Source organism: Rattus norvegicus, chromosome 2 (assembly GCF_036323735.1).
Source record: "Rattus norvegicus strain BN/NHsdMcwi chromosome 2, GRCr8, whole genome shotgun sequence".
NCBI classification, from domain to species: Eukaryota; Metazoa; Chordata; class Mammalia; order Rodentia; family Muridae; genus Rattus; species Rattus norvegicus.
In genome coordinates, this window is record NC_086020.1 from 233296458 (window position 1) to 233316449 (window position 19992).

Below are 19992 nucleotides of genomic sequence, written 5' to 3' on the forward strand. Positions count from 1 at the left end.
TGTGTGTGTGTGTGTGTGTGTGAGAGAGAGAGAGAGAGAGAGAGAGAGAGAGAGAGAGAGAGAAATGGCAAGAAATCTAGGATTCCCATTTGATTTCCTTATTTCAGAAACCCCTCAGATCATAATGAATTGCTTCAAAGAAACTAAGCCTTGCTACCTACACTTTCTTCACTGTGGATATTTCCATGATATGAGAACATTTTTTTTAACCAAATAATGGGTCATGCTTATGTTTTGCACAAAAACACTGTAAGCTGGGTACATGAGGTGCCTTATTAGTCATTAAAATGACTATTCCTTTTAAATACATGTAAACAAAACAGTTACTTGTCTTGGGAATTAGGGGGATGTGGAAATTCTTTCTGCAGGAAAGAATGAACAAGCTCTCCTGATTCATGACAGCGTGTATAAACCCCCCTGAAAGAGGTCATTACGTTGGCACTGTCTGGAGGTAACGCTCAGATATTTGCTTCACATCTATGAAGTGTTGGAGTGTTGTCATCTATATCCTAAGTGATCTGTCGTGATTCTGGGGTGAGAAATAAATAACCCTGCTGGGAAAGCCCCCACACTGGGTTCCTAGAGTTATTCAGCTGGCTGCCAACAGCTCTGGGCTGATTCCCTCTCCACAGCCAGTATAGCGAGCCTTGGCAAGGACACAATGGAAGAAGACCACCCCAGGCATTTAGTGCCCCTTCTCTAGCCTCCTTTACTATACATATACATATGTCTGCGCACACACACGTGCATACACACACATACACACACATATGCACACATAATATACACACAAATGCGCATGTGCACAAACACACACATGCATACACACACATACACACAAATGTGCATGTGCACGAACACACATGCATACACACATATATGAGCACGTACACACATGTACAAACACACATATACGTGCACACACACGTGCAAGCACACACACACACGTGCACACCCACACATATGCCTAGATACACGTATGTGAGCACACACACAAACACACACTGAGATTTGTTTATGTAGAGCAACTGTGTGCATGGCTCCTGAAGAAACACAGAATCACCTTCACCTCCCTCTAGTCAGAGCAGGGAGGCAGAAAATCACCTGCTTCTGAACTCAGGGCTCCTCTGCCACTTTGCACAAAGCCGCCACAGAGAAAACACATTGGCCAGCTGCTGTATTATTGTTGGCAAGTACCAAAATTTGCTTAAAACCTTTACAAATGAAATCCAGCTGCTTGAGCTCAATACCAGATGTCTTCAACAATGTGTGGCTTTGATAGATTAAATTGAGCATAAGAGAGAGATGAAATATATGAAAATCTAATTTGCAAGATGTTTGTCATTAAGTCTATTTAAAAAAAACCCACAGAAAATTACATTTTTCACTGGAAAGGCTAAGTAGTGTAGATTAACAGCACACATAATTGCAAGTAAATTGCTTGCACCAGGAATCAATGGTGTGGCATCTACTCATAAAATCCAAGCCAAAAACAATCAGAGGAATGCGATATATCTGTGAAGAAATGATGTATGTGATTTATGCTCTTATTTCTTTACATTCAGGTCTCATAACATGCTTTTACTCAGGAAATTAAGTGGAAAACGTTTACTGATATTGTCTGATTTCAATAAACTCCAGCAATCCTATAAAAACAGATGTATAAGAAACTTGAATATATATATATGTATATATATATATATATTTCATTGAACAGAGAGTGTGATGTTTAAGGGTATTATGTCAGAAACTTCGACGAAGCACCATCTGCTTTTCTCCTGTGACTGTCACACTGCAGGTCCTTTCAGGTTGCGCTCCAGGTCACTGATTACCTGATTTGAATAGCAAACTTATATCTACAGCCACTCAAATATTCCTGCAAAGAGCTCCCAGTACATGCCCTAATGTTTTACAGGTAAATAGAATATGTTACCCATAACATAAAACATCAACTTTGGGGGCTGTTTTTCTTTTTCGAAATGGACACATAATACTGTCGCTTTATAATGGATTAATAACCTTAACATATTAAACTTTAACCAAGGTAAATACGCTCCTGAGAATAGGCCCACAAAAATGACTAACCGACAAAATGAAACATAACCACAAATCAGCAGGTTTCTATCCTTTAAACTCGAAGAGAGTATTGATTTGAAATACTGATTTTTTTTTTCCAGAGCTGGGGACCGAACCCAGGACCTTGCGCTTTCTAGGCAAGCGCTCTACCACTGAGCTAAATCCCCAACCCCAATCTATTTTTATTTTCATTTTGTATAAAAAGGCAATCTGGCAGAAAGAGTCCAAAGGTTATTTCTAAAGAGAATATAATATTCTTATATTATTCAACTTTGTAATTGAATAGTTCTAGGAACAGAAATGTAATTTTGTGAGTTTGCCAAACCTGTCCTTTCTTTATATTTGACAGTCAACAGAAACAGAAATGAATGAGGTTGCAAAACCTTTTCTTTATATTTGACAGTCAACAGAAATAGAAATGAATTTATCTATTTCTGTCATGTTTTTGTTCTCTCCCTTGTCCCTACTCATTTTCTCACATTGTTGAGGCTCCATGGTTAACTACCAGGGAGTCTAAGTTTTAATTTCAATGTACATAAAATTTGCACTTATTAAAAAGATCAAGGTAATTATAGATATATTGTGTGGAACAATACTGGAGAGGAGAAATCAGTATGTACAAAAGCCATTTCAACACATACTTAACACATAATAATACACTTATTAAGTGTATTAGACACATATGTCAATTTTCAACTGAATTGATTGAATAGAAGGGATATGAGAAGCAGTTTCAGGTACTATGCTCCTAGTGTCTGCTCAAACGAGGTCTGTACAAGGCCAGCCTCAAACTCAAAGGCTGTTCAGGAATTACAAATGCCGGGTATACAACATGTTCACGAGATAAAGTGTGTAACGAGTACCTTAAGAAAGGAACTTTAGATGTAGACAACTTGACCATAACCGCTGTTTCTCACAGTCACACTGAGGCAGTGTTTGTGTGTTGCTCTTCCTACCACCGCAGCATCTAGAATTACCTATTTACAAAGAGCAACAACAACAAAATCAACATACTACCCTTCCGTTAAGATGATTGTGTAGAAACCTCTGAATTGTGGTAGCATTGATTATAGCCGTCACCATGTCTTGATAGTTAAGTTCAAGTAAGAATTAATGATACTTAAAAATATATCTAATATTAAACACTCTATTTACTAGGTAACAGCAATTTACCATAAGCCAGGGGGTTCTGGGGATAGTCACAGTGTTATAAGTGCCAACAGCACTTACAGAAAACATTGTCTTTTGTCATGCTGGAGATAGACCTAAGCCCTAGAGCTGCTGGGCATGAGATCTCCCACTGAGCGAGCTACATTCTATGCCCTAAATGTCTCTGATTCTAACTTAAAAGGGATGCCTTCCTCACAACTGCGTCTGCCCACAGTGCCAGTGATGCCAGCCCATCTTGGTACTGGCTGAGTAAACTTGTGAGTTGGGTTCCTTTGACAATTTTAATGTCAATAGCTCAACACATTCTCTGTCCAGAGGTTTAGAATAAGATACAATGAAACGTTTATCAGTTAACTCTGCAGATCTGCAGACCCAAGTCACAAATAATAAATATATAAATAAGCAAATAAACAAATAGGCTTACAATACCAGTGTCTCTCAACAATGTAGGCTACATGAGAAAGAAGAATGCTCAATAGGACAGATACCTCTACACACCATGCAGACGCTATGCACTCAGCAGACACCTATGAACACACACAGGACACAGCTTTTCCTCTGAGATGTAAGCTTCCACCAAGGGAGTAGCATATGTAATGATAAATCATATGTACTATAAAAGAAAATGAGACCCGACTGTGAGGGATGATATCAAGGGACTCATTTAATTTAAACTATTAAGGAAATGTTTAATTTGACGGCATTTAAGCAAGAGCAGTTCCAGGTTATGGAAATGGTATATCAGAAATGCCTCAGGGAGCAAGGGGGTTTGGGTTTTCAGTATGTGGGGAAGAGGTAGGCAAAGTAAGTCTACGTGTCCAATGCCAGCGAAAATGGCTGTAGAGTATGAGACGATGTATGGGCCCCTGGTCTCCCTGTAGACCTGTGAGCTCCACTTAGTTCTTTGCCTTGTCTAAATTTCAACTTCCCCTCTCTACTACAATGTCTGTTCTCTATAACCAAACCATCAACACAAACAATGGGGTGGGGGAGAGGGAGAGAGAGAGAGAGAGAGAGAGAGAGAGAGAGAGAGAGAGAGAGTGTGTGTGTGTGTGTGTGTAAGTGGGCATGTGGGTACAGACGCATGTACTGGTGTGTACTTACACGTGTCAATCTCAGGTGTTTCCCATAGTGACCATCTGCTCTGTCTTTTGAGACACGTGTCTCACTGTCCTGGATCTCAGTAGACTAGGCTGGTTGGCCAGCAAGCCCCATGACCTACCTCTCCCTTCTTTCCCTCTGCTGTGGTCACTTTGCCAATATGGTCAGCTTTTTACACGGGTTCCGGGGTCGTAACCTGTTTAGAACCTCATGCTCATTCAGCAAGCTCTGGACTTAGTAAACCATCTCTTCAGCCCAATAGTGTTATATGAAGAGTTAAGAATGGGACTGAAGATAGTATCTGCATAAAATTAGTTCTTCCTGAACCACACCTCTTTTTCAGAGTTAATATAGACTGATGGAGGAGTTTAAAACATAAACAGAGCTATGCTTAGCACAGAATCGGGAAATCATTCTATGTTAATATGAATTTTTCAAAGGGAAATACCTACTAAGGTTGCAAAGTCACTACTTAGGGATGCAAACAACAGATGATTAAGAATTTGCCTGGACTTCAGAGGAAGAAATTCAGACCAACTTAAGAAACTTGAGACAATCTTTATATAGCTAACTATTATCACTGTGATTTATTGAAGATTTGTTCAAGTTCTTGTGTGAATGTTTAAAATAAATACTTATTTAAGAAATTAGGGGAAAGTTGTCTCCAAAGACTCAGTCCTAAGGATTCTCAGCAAATAAAATCTTTAAATGTCCCTTCGCGTTCCCTGACTTAGAGAGGGCAGGAAATAATGGGAGGATACTCTGACTTTCCTAATACTACTAGTCTCCCAAAGGCCTTCACATTGTTTTGATTAAAAATTTAAGATCATGTGTGCCAGACATGCATACACATATAAGGAATGTGTGATTATCAGGACCTTTTAAATCCTGTAGCTTCTCCTGAAACGATGGAACGGAGTCCATTGAGTCTACAGTAGGTAGACGTTAAGCGATCTACTCCGTAGAGTTTAAGTTGTGAACTCTAGGTCGGTCCCTTTCCTGTCAGGTAAGTTACCACACAGATCATGTTACTTCCATCTCTGATCCTCACCACAGCTTGCAGTTACTGCCGATTAATAGCCTAAGATTAATCTCTGGAGACCCCGCCCAACCGCTCCAGTAGAGAACACTAAACACAAGCATGCATCCGACAGCTGTGTCGGTCTAACAGTTCGGATTTTGCACTATATTTTGCCATATGGTAACGAGGATCATTTTTCACTTAAAAATATTACCCAAACTAGGTGCTCCCCAGTATTACACCATACTTTGACACCACACGTGCACGGCTATCTTCGAGCCTCCCCACCATTAGGCTTTCAATCCCCCCCCCCCAGTTTTGCTTAAATGTTTCATAAAAGATTTTCGGACTATACCCCAGTGTCAACCAGGTCAGATATAAATATTTCACGCTAGAAAAACTGTATAATATTGCCTGACAGTGAAGAGACAGGATGCAAAATCTGGGTTATATAAAGTTATAGGGACCCTGGAGACCAAGATCTATTTTTGCTCATTGGGTTTGGGAATATTTTGCATTTAGGGAAAAAAAAAGCAATTCCTACTTCCTATCTTGCCTCTATTTTTTTTCTATAAGTCTCTTCAATAAGATGTAAATATCCATTTTTTAGCCTAATTTCACTGACACACAACCATGCTGTGGTTACATAGGCAGAAACTGTCAGGATTCTTTTATATCCGTTAACCAGGGCTCTGAATGAAAATTCTTCCTGGCTAAAGTAAGAGTGTGAGTCCTGTCCTTGTCAGAGATGGGGCTATTTTTCCCCTCCCTGAGTGAAGACGATCAACAGTCCATGGTTAGTTTTTAGGTCAGTGAACATAACACGCTTCTAACATCACTGAAGTCCCTTCGGTGTAACTTTTAGAGAGGCAGGGACCAACACTGTATTGTAATACTGTTTATACATTGCATTATGCCTTACATGATAGTTCTCTAGCATGTTTTGACAACAGAGGTCAAGGTGTGTGTGTGTGTGTGTGTGTGTGTGTGTGTGTGTGTGTCCAACTCTAAATCTGTTTGACATTCTAAATCTGCTTGAAGAATTAATAAACACTATAGATGTTTCCCATTAACGGTCATATTCTCACTGTTAGGAAGGAAATACCACATTAAAGGACCTTTCAGAACTTTACTTCTGAGACAGGCCCAGTGTCCCAATGGGAGAGCTACAGAGTTCAAAATCTTCACCAAGACCTACTCTTGCTTCGCATGTCCTAAGCCTGTGTCTGCTCTAGGGAAATGTTTGAGGTAAGATTTAGGTGTTGGAAAGATTTAAGCTGCCAGTTGCCCTACATACAGGCCACCCCCACACCATTGTCCCAAGTAAGAAAGAGCTCTCCGTTTGGTTACTCTGAGTCACATAATCAGTAGCACTGTGAGTAGAACAGCAAGGCTGTACACGACTTTTCCTTATTCATGCTCCTCAACCACCACTCGCTATCATTTGTAAATCACTGTTTAAGTAAGGATTTCAGATCTCTGCACAGTTCATTCTGTTGCTGGCTTCACAGCCAGGACCACTTCACTGGTCTGTGCTCACATCAGTTTGCCTAAGAGAATGCCTTTAATATCAAACTACTGCGGAATTACTGTAAGGCAGGTAAGCTGTCAATAACTACTGAAACTTGGCGGTCAACATTTGGTAGCTGCCCAGTGGTTAAATTCATAGCCCTCATCACAATCTGTATTCATCAAAACAACACCATTAGTCAGTCAGACTTATTTTATACTATGCTATTAACAGAAAACCATCATAAGAGGCTAATGTTCATTGATGATTAATCTGGAAATGCCAGTCAGGATTTGGCATGTAACCCATAACCAAGACCCTTCAGAGTTTAGCCGTTACACATTTCCAACCTCTTAACTTCTGATTCTTGCAAGAACTAAATACCGATGATGAACTTGGTGACTGTCAAACTTCTGGCACTATTACACATTATTCTAAATCATTATACATGTGCATTCATTAATTAAATCAAATATTTGTGGAAAATATAACTATCACCTCCACTTTATAGTACAGAAAAATTGAGCTATCAGAGTTAGCTATTTGAGTAGGCATACCTAGACTGTGGCAGAGCTAAGACTGAAAACCAGGCATGCTAGACACAGGGTCCTCATGTACTGAGCTAATGCTAAATGAAGAGAAGCACAACCACACATGTCCACAGACACATGCTTATACACATTCGAATGTGCATAGTTGTGAAACACGCACGCACGGAGACACTGTCAGAGACACATGCACACATTTGCAGATGAGAAGAACCCTGGATTGGGAAGGTGGTTTGACTGGGATGGCAAGAAGGGCTTTCTCTGCGATTCCATCTCCCCATGAGAAAACTGTTTATACAGAAGTTATATTCTGAACATTAGTTCATAGACTCCGTGTGTATTACATGGTCTCTGCCTTTATTGGCATAATTTTGGTACCACATTCAGGGATTTATAATTAGAGGAAAAAATATTAAAAGAAAATTAAAAATTAGCTTTAGGCTGTCAATAATCCTTGTTTTAATAGAGAAATAAGAATTCTGTCTCCCAGACACCACGCTCAGAGGTCTCCAAAAGTGTCCTAAGCAGCATGCTTCCTTTAAATTTTATGTTCTCTTCTAGGAGATAGCAGATTATAACAGCTTTTGGAGAAAGAGCTAACCAACTAGATTAAACTTAGATATATAACTAACATATCTTTATAGCAAATGACTCTTTTGACTTATATCATCCAATCGCTTCATTTCAGAGCATTTTTCCTTAAAGCCAAGTCATAAAATATTTTAACACACATGAAAACTTGGAGATTTTAAAAGTAGTAATCCTGTACATGCCTATTAAAGATACAAGATAATCAATATGAGAAACATTAATCATAAACAACATAGCCAAATCCGTCCTACAAAAAGCAGTCTAGTCACTAGTAAAGTTGAATTACAAATGCATCTCAGTCTTTTTCGTAGTTACTTTATCTTTTAGGTTTAATTTTACAAAGCCAGTATTTCCTGATTTACAACATCATAAATCTATCATTTCACTCATTACCACAAGAAATATCTAGTATTCATTAAGTTGCCTCCCTTCTACCTTAGGAAATTATTATTGAAATCATTATTCTTTTATCTAAACAATTAAAACATTTTTAAAATTACCATATTTTAGTCACCTTGGTGTAAGAATAGTTCTGGTTGAATTTTTATACATCAAACCACTGCTTTTAAATTCAGAAAAATATTTCACACATTCCCAAACTCTTAACTGCTGAAATTGTAAAGTCAGACATTTGCTTAAGATAGCCACACAAAAATTACCCTGGCCTACCAAGTTAACCAAGCAACCTACAGATTCTAATAGGATTCAAATTTTACTGGTCAAAACAAAGTTTATGAACTTGGTTATGGTCTTAACTTCTTTACATACAGACTTTAAGTTTGATGAAAACTAAAGTCATTACCAAAACTTTCAAACTCGACTGAAATTAGCTCTTGCTAGAAAAGAAATGAGAAAGTTTAAATCACTTTACAATTCTCCTAATAAATTACCTAGAGAGTTATCCCAGAGAGAGAGCAGAAAAATCCCAGAGCAGTTGGAGGATGGAGATGGGGGTGGGAAGTTTTTAGCCATTGAACTTCTGCGCCTCAGTGTGATAAAAGCCCCCAAGTCACACATGAACTCAGCCCCTGTCAGCCAGCACTGTGGTGTGTGCCACCGATGATCTTACCCTCCTGTGTAAATGCAGAAGAATGACCAAGGAACTGAGAAGCTGCTCCTCTAGTTCTGGGAGCCAGCCCACTGCAGGAGAGCAGCCGCTGTGACCAGCCTGCTCTGCCTGCAACTTCTTGCCTGGCCTCCTCTACAGAAGCTAGGATTTCCCTGAAAGCTGGCCAGCGAGCCTGAGAGGAGACCCAGAGACAAGGCTATTACACACTGGTTTTGTCACCACAGCCTTTCAGCATCACCTCCTGGAGAGGACAACAAAGGCGGAAAGGACCCCTCCCCGATTGTTTTCTAAAGAAAGGAGTTTGACCTAGACGCCCACACAGAGCCACTGCACAAGAGGCCCCACCCTGTGTCAGCAGCACCCAAGTCCCCCGTCTGCAGTGAGAGACCATACCAGCGTTCTGTTGTGAGAAAACAGTTTACTTCTCCCGCCAGACTTTTTTTTTTCCTAGAAATTGTCACTTTGGGGGAAAAATATGAGAACTTGGATGAAATCACATAAATAGTTAAACACATCAAAGTGACACTTTCCCTGGGCATTCTCACACTGCATCAACATTTAAATAACAGAGCAAATGACTTGCTGTAACCCACTGACGGACTGGAGTCCTACACCGAAAAAAATATACCAGACAATGCTGCAAGACAGCACACTCCTGGCCAGCTACTTGGTTGCCATTTTTTTCTTTCTAAATGATTACAGTTTCATTACCTGTACAGAAAAAAAAAGTATTTTTAATATTACCAAGTCATAAAAAAATAAAATCTTTAACTATTTCATTTTCACTGCAGATTTATACTTTTATAAATATTCACTTTCTCAGGAGACTGAATAAACTCCTCCCACAGAGAGGTTATTAGGGAAAAAAAATGAGCCTCTTGTTTTCCTTTATTCTGAGATTACCAAGCATAAATTAACTGTTAGTGCCTAAGGAGACAACAGGGTTATTTTAGGTAGGTACAGCAGAGTATAAAGTACTTCACCACTTTACCGGGTCAAGTAGTTTAAGAAGAGCTGGGAGACGGCTCAGTGGGTAAGAGTGACTGCTGTGTAAGTAACAAGACCAGAGTTCCAGTCTCCCCAACTCACAGTACTACCTGCAGTCCAGCACTGAAGGCAGAGACAGGGCAAACAGACCAGATCCCTGGTCTTCTCTGTTCAACCAAGCTGTCAGACTTCCAGTTCAGTGAGAATGAACCCCTACTAAAGGAAGAAGATGAGGAGTGATGAAGGCAGCCGACATCATCCTCCAGCCTCCTCGCATATGAAAGATCTATGAGACCAGATGCACTTCATTTCATCCAGTTGGTTCAATATATCACCACGATACATTTGTTTGATATTTAATGAAAAAAGATTCTAGAACAAAAATTCTGCCATCTTCCCATCCCTTCCTGAGAACTGATGATTTGCTGGATGAGGGGCGACGAGGGGTGTCATTTTCTCTGATTACATGGCTACTGGAGGGCAAGGTGGGAAGGTGGGGATTATGGGAAAAGGAAAGGGGTACTAGAGGGCAATAGGGGATGAAAATAACCGCAGTGTAGCACAGGTATGTAATATAAACAGGCAAATTAATGAAGGCTATCAGGAAACAGGGAGAAAGCAGAGGGAAAAAAATCAAACATGGAATGCGTTCAAACCTCTGCTGGGCTCAGAGCCACATTGCCTTGTGGGTCCTCCGCCAGTTTGGAGTTCAGCCTAAGCTTTGGGCAATGACTGAATGGCTGAAATGTGGGACAGCTCCACTGTCACATGCCCCCAAAAGGGCAAAGAGGACTTCTTGAGAGCATAAACAGTTCTCTCCCTCACTTCCCCAGAATCCCACTTTGGAGTGAAAACCTGCTTATACAGGCAGCTATTCCCGACTTTTGAACCAAATACTAGCCAGAGTAGGTACGCTAACAAAGCCCTCCACACCCCAGGAAAACACGATCTATGATAACAAACTAAGGGGGGAAAGTGAAGCATCTTTAAGACACCCCCCTTCCCCCACTGACATTCGTAGACAATTCAGAGGGGACCATGGTATAGGGTGGGCTGAAGATCAGTGTGAACTGGACCCTGATGGGCGAATGGATTGTGTGTAGCAGTAGAGGAGCGGGAGAGGGAGAGATCAAATGAGCAGGCTCAAGTCAAGAATAATATTTCATTTGTGAAGCAGCGTGGGGACAAGCCTTCTGGGAACAGGCAGCTCCTATTCAAAGTGGTTGGAGACAAAACCAGACTGAGTGGAACCAGAGTGTGAAGGACTCTGAATGCAGGTTACAAAGCTCGGCCTATATATTAAAGGCTTTTGAGCAATTGACTGGATGGGTGAATAGAATACAGACATTAGAATTCTGGGATGTCAAATACCCTCCATTCCCAACCATGTGGGGAGAAATTATTAGATTTAAAAGGTGAAGTTTCTATTTAATCAAGATTTGGTGATATGGATTTTGCTATGAAATATCAAAAAAAATCACCTCACACTGCCTCAGCCAATTGACTTCACTTTTATATGTTGTATGTCAACAATAAGGGTGTTTTATAAAATACACAGTCAGGTCCTAGATTACTGGACTCAAAGAGAAGCCTAATGAAATACCCAGACATCTTAAGAAATAAGGCTCAGCAAAACTTCCAGATATTTTATATAACCTTTATATACTTTAACCTGTTCTCCCTAATGTATATCACTTCCTCAGAGTTCACATTTTAGTTTCCAATGTCCACTCTAATTAAACCTTTTCTACACCAGTCTCTTCATGGCTAAACCCTGGTTCACCCTCTTCCCTAATGGTGGTGCTGACAGCCACAGGGCAGCATGCAGTTAATGACTTCCTTACGCACTTTCTTAGGAAGCTGTCAGGGCTGATTTTTTTTAAGGTCCTTATCTATAAGAAATAGAAAAGAGAACAGTCATGGCTTACGTCTTAGGTCTTCTTCAGCTTCGACTGAGCATAAGAGACTTTACTCTGCAGTCAAAACGCACACTGATGTTTTGATAAACGCTGCAGAGGGGAAGGTGTTTTTTTTTTTTTAAGGTCTCATTTTGACACTGGGCACCTCAGGGAAGATCAAGGGGAAACATGTGAACAGCATTGCCAACATGAGGGTATGTCAATATATATACCTCTGCAGACGCCTTCTGGTGCAGACTGGGAAGCTGCAAGCATCTGACACCCTTGCAGAACCAGAATGTGACTGTCACCTGCACCACACAGAGAAACTGCTTACACACTCAGCCATGGCGAACTGGCAGCTCAGCTGGGATGACTGTGACGCTCGGGGAACAAGTGAATTAGTGCATTCTGGGGCCCATTGTGAGTGCAGGCAGACATCAGAGAGGAGCTGACAGCTCTTGATAATCATTCTCCTGCCTGCTGACATGAGAACCTTCACTCCCCTCCTTGAATAGCACAGGACACATAGTTGCACTGGCCACACCATTCCTGTGACAAGTAATGACATCCTTTGAACAAAAGGTTTTGAAATAATTATTACTATACCTGGAAAGGGATCTCTTTGAATGCATTTATTTTGGCTGGACACATTACATATTCATAGATTTGAAGCAGAAGAGTATTTCAAAACTCAGATTACCCTTTTCCCAACTTTAATTTGTGATTCATTTTCATCTGGAAATTCTATTGCCTTGGTTTTTACATTTATGGTATAAAGTGATAGCTCAGATTTTGCTGGGCACTCGTGTGTGTGTGTGTGTGTGTGTGTGTGTGTGTGTGTGTGTGTGTGTGTGTGTTAGGGGAGGTAAGCCTGCATTAGTAATTATGCTATGAGAATTAAAACAAAGTAATATCTGCCTTCAGGAGAGAACTTGCCTTATCCTATAGTGGGAGGGGAAGACACAGATGACCACTACCCAGTAGAGATTAGTGGGGCCTGAGGATCGATGTATTCGCATGAGAGAGGCTTTATAACAACTAAGGTCTCCAGGGACTGTGATGTCTGTGGAGTGCCTGTAAGCAGTGCATAAGTGTGAGGATCCGAGTTCTGATGCCCAGCCTGACATGCTAGCATCTGGAACTCCAAGCTGCGGAAAGGGGAGACAGACACAGCTGAAATCTAAACTTCAATGACAGACAGGAATAGAGGGAGACACCTGTCATTGATCTCTACATGGGCGGACACACATGCATGCACAACCACACTCACACATAAGAATACTTAAATGAACGAATGTACACACACACACACACACACACACACACACACACAAATAAGGTAAAATTTAAAAACAAAATAAACCTATAACTTTAAAGAAGTTTCCGGTGTGAAGAACCCCTGTACAGAGAAAACAGCACATCACATACATTTATGGATAAATGTTAGGAGTCATGTTTGAAGGAGATATGAGAAATGGAGTACAGCCAAAGATCCAAAGATCTGGGGTGGGGAAGCGGTAACTAGGAGGCTGGAAACAAAATTAGAAGCCAGGAAGGGTCTCGTATCCTAAATAGAAGCTTTGATTTCATTCTATATGTTTGGAAAGGAGTGCTTCCATGCCCACAGACATCTGTGAGGCTCGCTCTTCGTTTTTCTATTGCAAAAACAGAAAGCAAGTATCGCTTCACTTAGCTTATATTTTGAAGCAAACCACTAAAGACTTGGAAAGAATAAGAATAATATTGCCGTCCATACCTATAAGAATATAACAAAATCTTTCATTATTCTTAGAAAGAACTCCAAGGTCTGTGGCACTGTAATTATTGTCTGGACATTTCTACTAATGATGCTTGCGATGTGATTTACTTGAGGATCAGTTCCAGTGACCAGGCCCACTAGGAGGATATAAACCTCCATCTTCCTCTCAGAAGCTAGAGCGTGGTTTGATCCATATGATTCCATGGAGTTTTGGAGTACAATATTTTTTTAAGCTCGTACATGTGTTGCCTGCAGGACCGTGCTGATAACCCGTGACATTGCTGTGATTTTTAAATAAACACTTAGCTCACATTTAAAGAGGAACGATTGATATTCTCACATGAGAGGAGAGTAGAAAGCAACTCGGGGTACAAAAATGTTTCCCCTGACTTTTGGAGCCACAACTTCGGCTGTTTCTCAGGCCTCCCGCCTCCCTGCCCTGTCCTAATTTGCAGCATTCCACACCACTAGACACTAACAACCCAGAGCTGCCTTCAGCTGTTCAGTGAAAGACCGTCACATCATGACAAATACACAATCCCTTCCTCCCTCGCAGGAGTGACACATTATTCTGAGCACGTCTTCGCCGGGCTTCCACTGCTCTGCCAAGGTCCCCCCCAAGTGGGAAGGGGGTAAAAAGAAGGAGGGAAGATCCCACCATTTGTCTGGGCCGTGCGGGCCATGATTTGTGCCCTGATTTACAGGATCCGACTGTCAGTGCCGATCTGCTTTCAGCCCTCGATTCCGTGTGATAAGGGCTGACCTTCTTTACGTATTCACACATTATGAACTCATGGAGAGCAGGCAGGACACAAAAGTCCTTCAGATGTTCTGGACATCAATCAAACTCACAGCATGGAGCCTGGAAACTTTTCTTCCATTTACTCAGGGAGAGGAAGGGGGAGACAAGGCAGACTTAATAAAGTTTAAAGCTGTGCCACACTACATTTGGGGAGACCATTGTTATTAAAAGGGTGACGTTGATGTTTAAAATAATTCTCTTAGTTACCACTGGCAACACAAAAACTCCCCAGACAAACACAAACAGCCATACTTGGTCCCTTCTTCAAAGATCTCAAAACTTTTACTATAAACCAAGTCTTAACAGCCTTAGCAGATGGCTCCCCAACCCCCCACCCCCATCCTATGAAGACATTTACTAGGGATGTATTTCAAAAACTAGATATGTAAATTTTCATATAAAACAAATATAAGTAAAACTTATCTGAGACATTCACATAGGTAACAGAGAAAACCACACTTATAGGAAACACATTGAACATCTTAATATAAACTGGACAGCAGTCAACAGTCTGAATTGTTTCCCATTTAACACACACAGTTTTTAATAGGCAAGAACTCTAGTTGAACTCTAGTAGATATCATATCTTCTGACATAGGCTGCAAAGTTGTTCTACCATTGTATTACACACACACACACACACACACACACACACACACACAAGCGTGCATGCGTGCATGCGTGCATGAATGTACATAATCAAGGGTTTAAACACACATGTGGGTGAGTAAGCAAAGCAATGGACGTTTGAAAAATGAGAAGAAAATTAAAAGCAGCTAAAGTGATTAAACTACCAAATACAATTAACTGAACTAAATGGTAAGGAAAGCAAACAGAAGACAGAGTCAGGCTTCCGAATGTTTTCACTATGCACAGTTCACATTTGGGTATTTAATCTACCCTTTCTTTCCAGTGTTATTCTGCAGACAGAGTATAACAGCAAATTTGCACCCTAACCATCTACACTCAAGTGAGAGATAATATCTGAGATTATTCTGATATTAATCACTTAGGATAAAACTATCATCTATCAAACATGAAAGTGAAATTGGATGGGAGGAAGGTATCTTGACAAAAGCTTGGAGGCAAAGAATCAGGGAAGACGAGTTTACAATTTCCCAAGGAATGCAGTGCAAGGAGGACATTGGTGTGATGGCTGTGGTGTGTGCTTTATGGAGAGCCCTTGTAGACCCAGATTTTACTGCTATTATACTTCCACAGCTAGTCCTCACCCTGTGTGGTAGGTTACTGCACTTCTGTATACAAATGAGACCACTGATGAGCAAACCAACATGGTCTGTAAACCAGTTATGGGTAATAGATTCAGACACCTATGCTTCCCAGGTAAGGACCACTATGCTTTTATGCTGTAAAAATATTTGAGGCAGACAGAGTCCCTTTGGCATCTGGAAGTCTCAGATCCTCTTGGAGGTCAGTGAGAACCCAGCACAAATCATGACAGACAGAGCAGGAGAAGGGGAAGGTTAGATGGTTGTATGAATGAAGAGAAGGTTGACACCCACACCCCCGGAATCCACCGTGGTGAAACAACAGGTCAGGTGGGTAAGATTCATTCAGATTCAGAGCTGGAAGTTCTCTCTACAGCATGCGGATCATTTATAAGAATAATTGCAATAAATTACTAACATTATCTTAACGAGATGATGTGTTCTGTAAACACCGTTGACCAGTTTCTCTGTTACCATCCAATCGACTACAGTTTTCAAAGGAGAATGAAGCGCCCTGTGATGGAGAAGACTTGCTTTTTCCTGCCTTGAGCGCATCTGTGTGATGGGAGGCAGTGAGTCAACATTGCGGGCTTAGGGGAAGAAACAAGACCATGTCTCCAGAACCAGGGAAGCTATGCTTCCTCTTGTCCAGGAAACGGTTTTCATAGGATGTACTTCGCTTTACTTATAGAAAACTGAGTCATATGTGACTGTTTGCTGTTGTCTGTACTGTCTGTTTACAAAGCATAAGATGCACTGTAACTTTCAGTACCTTGGCACCTGAACTCTGGAATAGGCTCATCTGACAACCCCAAGTCCCTGTGACAAACCGCCTTCTTAGGAGCTCTATTTTAAAGAGACTCCGAGGCCCCTGTCTTCCTTACAAAATTTGTGCCACAGAATCCTTGGACAGATATTCAAGCCAAACTAATAGGACCTGTCTGTTTCCCAGGCTAGTCAATGATGAAGAAGATGAGCGAAGTCCATCCAGTCTCTTAGAATCACCATCTCTCCTTCAACCTATGCACGAAACTCACGGAAATCCAATGTGCCTCAGAGAAGGAAGATAAAATGAAATTTAAATTGGGATGACATTCTCAAAAGAATTCCATTTGTCTTCTTCATTCCCTGCAATTAGTTTCCTTTGAGTGGACTTTGGGAAGAGGCATCCAGCACACTAGTGCCATACATCTCTTGATTACGCATCTCAAGGGAGGTGCTCGGGTTGTCGACACATCCACCATACGAAGATATCACCTAGAGAACCCGGTTTCTACAATTTGAAATGTAACTAAGTATAAGAAGTTTATAAGGTAGAATTGAAGACATCATTAATGGTAAAATTTTGTTCTTGTTTAGCATGTACTGTCCTTTCTACAGATTACCTTGACTGTAATATTAAATAATCAAATACATGAGTTATACATTTATTAGTAGTCATCAAAAATTAATGCTAAGCAAAATACAAGGGTTTAAGAAAGCCTATTTTTATTGAAAATTATGTTGAAACCCAGTACATATATAAAAATACTCTCATGTAAGGCAGCAATGATGTCATAACTTTGGTTTAGATTTATAACATGCTAAATTTCCTAATATTCCCATAGTTGGTTGTCTATATTTAACTATTTTCCTCCTGACAGATGGTTGACAGCTAAATGATGCCTGGAAACACATGGTGTCTATCTCTTTAGCAGGTGTGCATGTGTGTGCTGTGCTGACACGCACCCTCCCTTAGCTCCCCTTCACCTGTCTCCACACTCAAAGCATAGCTTTATACAATTTTGAATTGTTGTCTGTATAACGATGTAACAGTTCTTGATCACCTCATTAATGCCTTTCTACCAGATTCCACACAAGAGTTTAGAAATTTTAGAAGATTGAGGTTTGGCGTGGTATTTACCAAGCAAGGTTGTGTTTTGTTTTTGTTTTGTTGTATAAATTTTATTCCACCACAGAATATTAAAATAGAAGGAAAAACTAGACGCTGACCTTCATAGAAATAAGCACTGACCTGAGATACAGAAATTCATTCTATCAGTGATAATTACAGTAGCATAAGAAGATACCAACATGCACAAAATGGTAGAAGCAAAATGCTTATATTACAGAACTAAGGGAAGGAAGTCTAGTGACAATGACATCCGATGCAACCAGGGATATGTTGACACAAAATACAATCTCTAATAATCCTGGGGGGAGACAAGGAACCGAGCCCCCATTCCTGTATCATAAGCACCCTGCTACATGGCCATTCCTTTATCAGATCAGCTTGCTCTATATCTTTCATTGCGGTCAGAACTACATGTGTTTAAGATTGCAAAGGCCAGACACCCAGCCAGAAAGTGAAAACATAGACAGAGAGTTAGCCTAAGGATTATGCCAAACGAAACATTCACACTCCAATCTTAACCAAAATGAGTAAAGCTTGTATTTATCCAGATGGTTTAAAGCCTATTAAGAGAACCATGTGATTTAAAACAACCATCGCCTTCCACTCAGAGCTCTCTCAGACGTTTGTGGTGCTCAGCCACTCCTCAAACTCCTCAAAGTGTTCAGCAAGTCTCATTGGCACCTCCTTGAGGATGTGTCAAGAAACAAGAACAGGGAGGAAGTTCCACAGGGCTTGCTGCTTCCCAATCAGTTGCTTTAAAAGTAGTTCCTTTTCACTGGAGTGAAGTGTGAGGGAGCAGAAACCCACAACAAGACAAAATTGTCTACTTTGCTCCATGGACATAGGCCACAGGCCCTAAACATGCTTCCTACTGGTCTTATAACACCATCTCTTTGTGTTGATCTCCACCCTATCATATTCTAGAAAAAGAGGGGAATGAATCTTGAAGCCTTTCTGAATCGTGTGTTTACATCATTTTCATGTTGAGTTACAGAAAAATATCAGAGTGTTGCCATCCTGCTGCAAGTTCCTCTGATACCCTGTAGAGCCCTCAGGATGCTGCCACATTCCTGTGAGAGCTGCTCTCCAGGAAAGCCTCACTCCCTTCTCTTCCAGCAAACACATTCCCTCATGTTCTAGCTCACAGCTCTGTGACATTTGAGTCCTCAGAGAAGAGAACTCTGCTTCCGCATCCTCTAGCTTCCTTCTCACCTCAGACAAGTCTTGGCTTCAATACAGACGTGTCAATAATGCCTACCTTTCTACTACCACGGATCACCACAAACATACCCTAACCAAATGGTTAGCCCGCTTTGCCGTCGTTTTCCATTGCATAAGACATCTTCTCACCATTACCTAATTTATTTATTATGATATTTTTATTGTTTGCAGTACATCTCCTCCCAGCCTCAGTGGAAGAGAAGGATGCCAATAGCATTTGTCACTGTCCAATGTGTTAACTGAAGTTATTCAAGCACCAGTCACAGTAACAGAGTGTTTGAAAGGTCTCTGGCATTCTTTCTCAAGTCCCACGCCTTCCTGTCAGTGATTAATCATACCTCGATGACGTTTTCTTACAAGTTCCTACTTATCCTCCTCTTTCCTCACTTATTCTTCTAATCAATTACTTCTTGATAAGAGCAAAAAGTCATGTTTTCTAATGTTTATCCTTTTCAAACCAGTCAATGCCAGGCACAGTGTCTACTTCCCTCCTCAAAATCCTCAATCATTTTAATGTGAACTGAACAACTTTCATAAGCTAAGCATCCCAGAAACCTTTCCCTGGGATTTTCATGATGAGAATATGTCTATCCAAGTTTCTTCATCCATTCACTGCAACACAAGAGACTGTGTTTCTTTCCCCAAAATCTTTCTGCTTAGATGTATTTCCTTATATTGTCTGGCTCTAAGTTTACGTAATGTTGACTCCTGAGCTGAAACTTTCCCCGTTTCCAACTACAATTGTAGGTCTAAATATCCCTAGTTTTAAATATCCCTATTTTTTTTCCTACAGCAGTTCGAATCCAACCTCTGCCAGGAAGTAGTTTTTGTCATTCCTTACAGCATCTTTCTGAATACTAGATACATTTTATTCAGTTATGGCCCATCTCTGAAAACACAAAGGCTAAAACTACCAGGCATTCATCGTCCTCACTTCTGTGTCTAGGACATGGAAACAGGATTGAAGATCGGAGTGATATGTATCTGTCCCAGGCTTTGGAACGCACTAACAAAGACACCAGTGTGTTCGTTCTGACTACTGAGTGTGGAAGCAGCCACACTCAGTATCCAAAGAGAACACAAACACTAATTCTGAGCATGATATGAGCATGA

General features: G+C 40.7%; 1 protein-coding gene across 8 annotated transcripts in view; it reads right to left on the minus strand.

Moving 5' to 3' along the window:
* Bmpr1b (bone morphogenetic protein receptor type 1B) overlaps positions 1-19992 on the minus strand; it is a 332820-nt gene that overhangs the window by 84933 nt on the left and 227895 nt on the right. Inside the window, exon 1 of one of the 8 annotated variants that reach the window (XM_063281979.1) lies at positions 8908-9370. In XM_063281979.1, coding sequence (XP_063138049.1) covers positions 8908-9034 — 127 coding nt within the window. In that variant the 5' untranslated portion in view covers positions 9035-9370. 8 annotated transcript variants of the gene reach the window in all.